The following is a 2,290-nucleotide window of genomic DNA, read 5'->3' as shown; positions in this document are numbered from 1 at the left end:
TGGGCGCCGCGGAAGGGTTCGACTTGTCTGCTCTGGGGGGCTATGGGGGCGATGAAGAGGGCAATGAGGGGGCACTGGGGCTCAATGGCAGCGGGCAATAAGGGGGTGCTGCTGACCCCCCTTTTCCTCGCTATAAGGGACAATGGGGGTGATTGGGGGGCACTGGAGCAGGGGGGTCCAATGGCAGCGGGCAATAAGGGGGTGCTGCTGACACCCCCCTTTTCCTCGCTATAGGGGACAATGGGGGTGATCGGGGTCACTGGAGCAGTGGGGCTCAATGGCAGCGGGCAATAAGGGGGTGCTGGGTGATGCTGACCCCCCCCCCGTTTTCCTCCCCCCCCATTCCCAGCCATGGAGCTCCCCTCCTCCTGCTTCCAATCCTGCCTGGATTTCTGCCCCGAGTGCGGCTCCGTCCTGCCCCGGCCGGGCCCCCAGAGCAGCATCAGCTGCCCCCGCTGCAGCTTCACCCTCGACACCTCAGGTCTGTGGGGACAAGGTTGGGGGGGGGACAGCGGGACGGGAACCTTCCCCCCCCCTTGACTGCCTTTGTCCCATAGACTTTGAGGGGAAAACGATCCGCAGCACCATCGAGTTCAACCGGTTGGAGCCCGCGGGGAGGGGGCAGGATCCTGCTCCCCACTTCCAGGGACCCCTGGTCAGTGGCTATGTGGGGAGGGGGGTAACACCCCTTTGGGAGGAACCCCCCCTGTCTATAGCCCCCCCATAGGGCTGGTTGTAACCCCGTGTCCTGGGGGGGGCACACGCAGGTGGAGCGGCGCTGCCCCCGCTGCGGGCACGAAGGCATGTCCTATCACACCCGGCAGATGCGCTCGGCCGATGAGGGCCAGACCGTGTTCTACACCTGCCCCCAGTGCAGGTGAGGGACCCCCCCATTCCATATGGATCCCCCCTTTACCCTACTCTGACCCCCCCATTCAATATGGATCCCCCCTTTTCCCCTCTCTGACCCCCAGCATTCCATATGGATCCCCCCTTTTCCCCTCTCTGACCCCCCCATTCAATATGGATCCCCCCTTTTCCCCTCTCTGACCCCCCCATTCAATATGGATCCCCCCTTTTCCCCTCTCTGACCACCTCCATTCCATATAGATCCCCCCTTTTCCCCTCTCTGACCCCCCCATAACCACCCCTTCTCTCCCCACAGGTTCCAGGAGAAGGAGGATTCCTGATGGGGTGTTCCTGTCCCCCCCACCCTGGGGTGTTTGTGCCCCCCCCATGTGGTCAATAAACCCCTCCAGGGTGTTGATTCAGGGGGTGTCTCGCTTAAAACTGCCCCCCCCAGCCCCTGTTTACCCCCCCCAATTCTCCTTTCAACACTTACTTGCCTCCCCCAGCCTCTATTTGTTCCCCCAAGGCCCTGAATTGCCCCCTTAAGCCTTCTATACCCCCCCAAACTGCCCCCCCATCCTCTATCTGCCCCCCGTAGCACCTCAATTGCCCTCTCAGGCTCTATTTACCCTCCTGAACTGCCCCTAATTGCCCGCCAGCCCCAAAATTGCCCTCTTATGCTCTACTTACCCCCCCCCCCCCAAGCTGCCCCTATTTGCCCCGTCAGCCTCTACCTACCCCCACAAACTGCCCCTAGCCCCTAATTTGCCCCCTCAGTCTCTAACTACCCCCCTTAAACTGCCCCCTGACCCCACTGCGCATGCGCGCTGCGCCACCGTTGTACGGCGGAAGTGCGCCCGTAACGGGGGACCGCAATATACGTGGGACCCACCGGAAGCGCCTTACGAACCAGCCGGAAGTGGGGGTGTCGGTGGGCGCTGCACCGGGGCGGCGGCGAGAGCGGTCCGGCTCGGCCCGGCCTTTCCAGGTGCTCCGCGCCCGTGCGGGGGCCTCGGCGGCGGCCGGGACCCCCACCCCGCTCCCGTTAACACCAACCCGGGACCATGGCGGAGGCGGCGGACACCGGCGGCTGCGGCACCGCCACCGTCACCGAGACCGGTGCCGCCGAGCCGGTGAGTGCCGGGGGCTGCGGATACCGGGAAAGGCCTATGGATACCGGCGGAGGGGGGGTATAGGTATGGGGTGGGCCTATAGGTACTGAAGGGGGGCTGTAATCGGAGGGGGGCCGTGTCTATACGTGCCGATATACAGATACAGAAGGGAACGTTGAGATAGTGAAGGGGGGGGTAGATACCGGGGGGGGGGGGCTATAGATCTAAAGGGGGACATATAGATAGTGAAGGGGGGTGTCGGGTACCCAGGAGGGGCTATAGATAACCGAGGGGGGGCTATAGATAAGAGGGGTATGTATATATAGTGA

The 2,290-nt window shown here is 63.2% G+C and overlaps 1 protein-coding gene across 1 annotated transcript; it reads left to right on the top strand.

Annotated features, from left to right (window-relative positions):
- Nucleotides 1-300: 300 nt before the first annotated feature.
- Nucleotides 301-1,269, top strand: POLR1H (RNA polymerase I subunit H). Its single transcript, XM_057400497.1, has 4 exons — nucleotides 301-481; nucleotides 558-655; nucleotides 768-877; nucleotides 1,166-1,269. The coding sequence occupies exons 1-4, from the start codon at nucleotides 352-354 to the stop codon at nucleotides 1,188-1,190; spliced, it is 363 nt and encodes a 120-aa protein (XP_057256480.1). The 5' UTR covers nucleotides 301-351; the 3' UTR covers nucleotides 1,191-1,269.
- The last annotated feature ends 1,021 nt before the right edge of the window (nucleotides 1,270-2,290 follow it).

The sequence above is a fragment of the Pezoporus wallicus genome, unplaced genomic scaffold (genome assembly GCF_028554395.1).
Source record: "Pezoporus wallicus isolate ANWC-B61680 ecotype Strahan unplaced genomic scaffold, APGP_CSIRO_Pwel_v1 contig_13431, whole genome shotgun sequence".
Classification (NCBI taxonomy): Eukaryota; Metazoa; Chordata; class Aves; order Psittaciformes; family Psittacidae; genus Pezoporus; species Pezoporus wallicus.
This window is presented reverse-complemented; position numbering and strand designations above follow the sequence as displayed.

Bases quoted from the DNA above. Each gene is read 5' to 3' on its own strand.
- POLR1H (XM_057400497.1), top strand. From the start codon at position 352: ATGGAGCTCCCCTCCTCCTGCTTCCAATCCTGCCTGGATTTCTGCCCC. The intron at 482-557 runs GTCTGTGGGGAC...TTTGTCCCATAG, and splicing joins CTTCACCCTCGACACCTCAG to ACTTTGAGGGGAAAACGATC. The intron at 878-1,165 runs GTGAGGGACCCC...CTCTCCCCACAG, and splicing joins TACACCTGCCCCCAGTGCAG to GTTCCAGGAGAAGGAGGATT.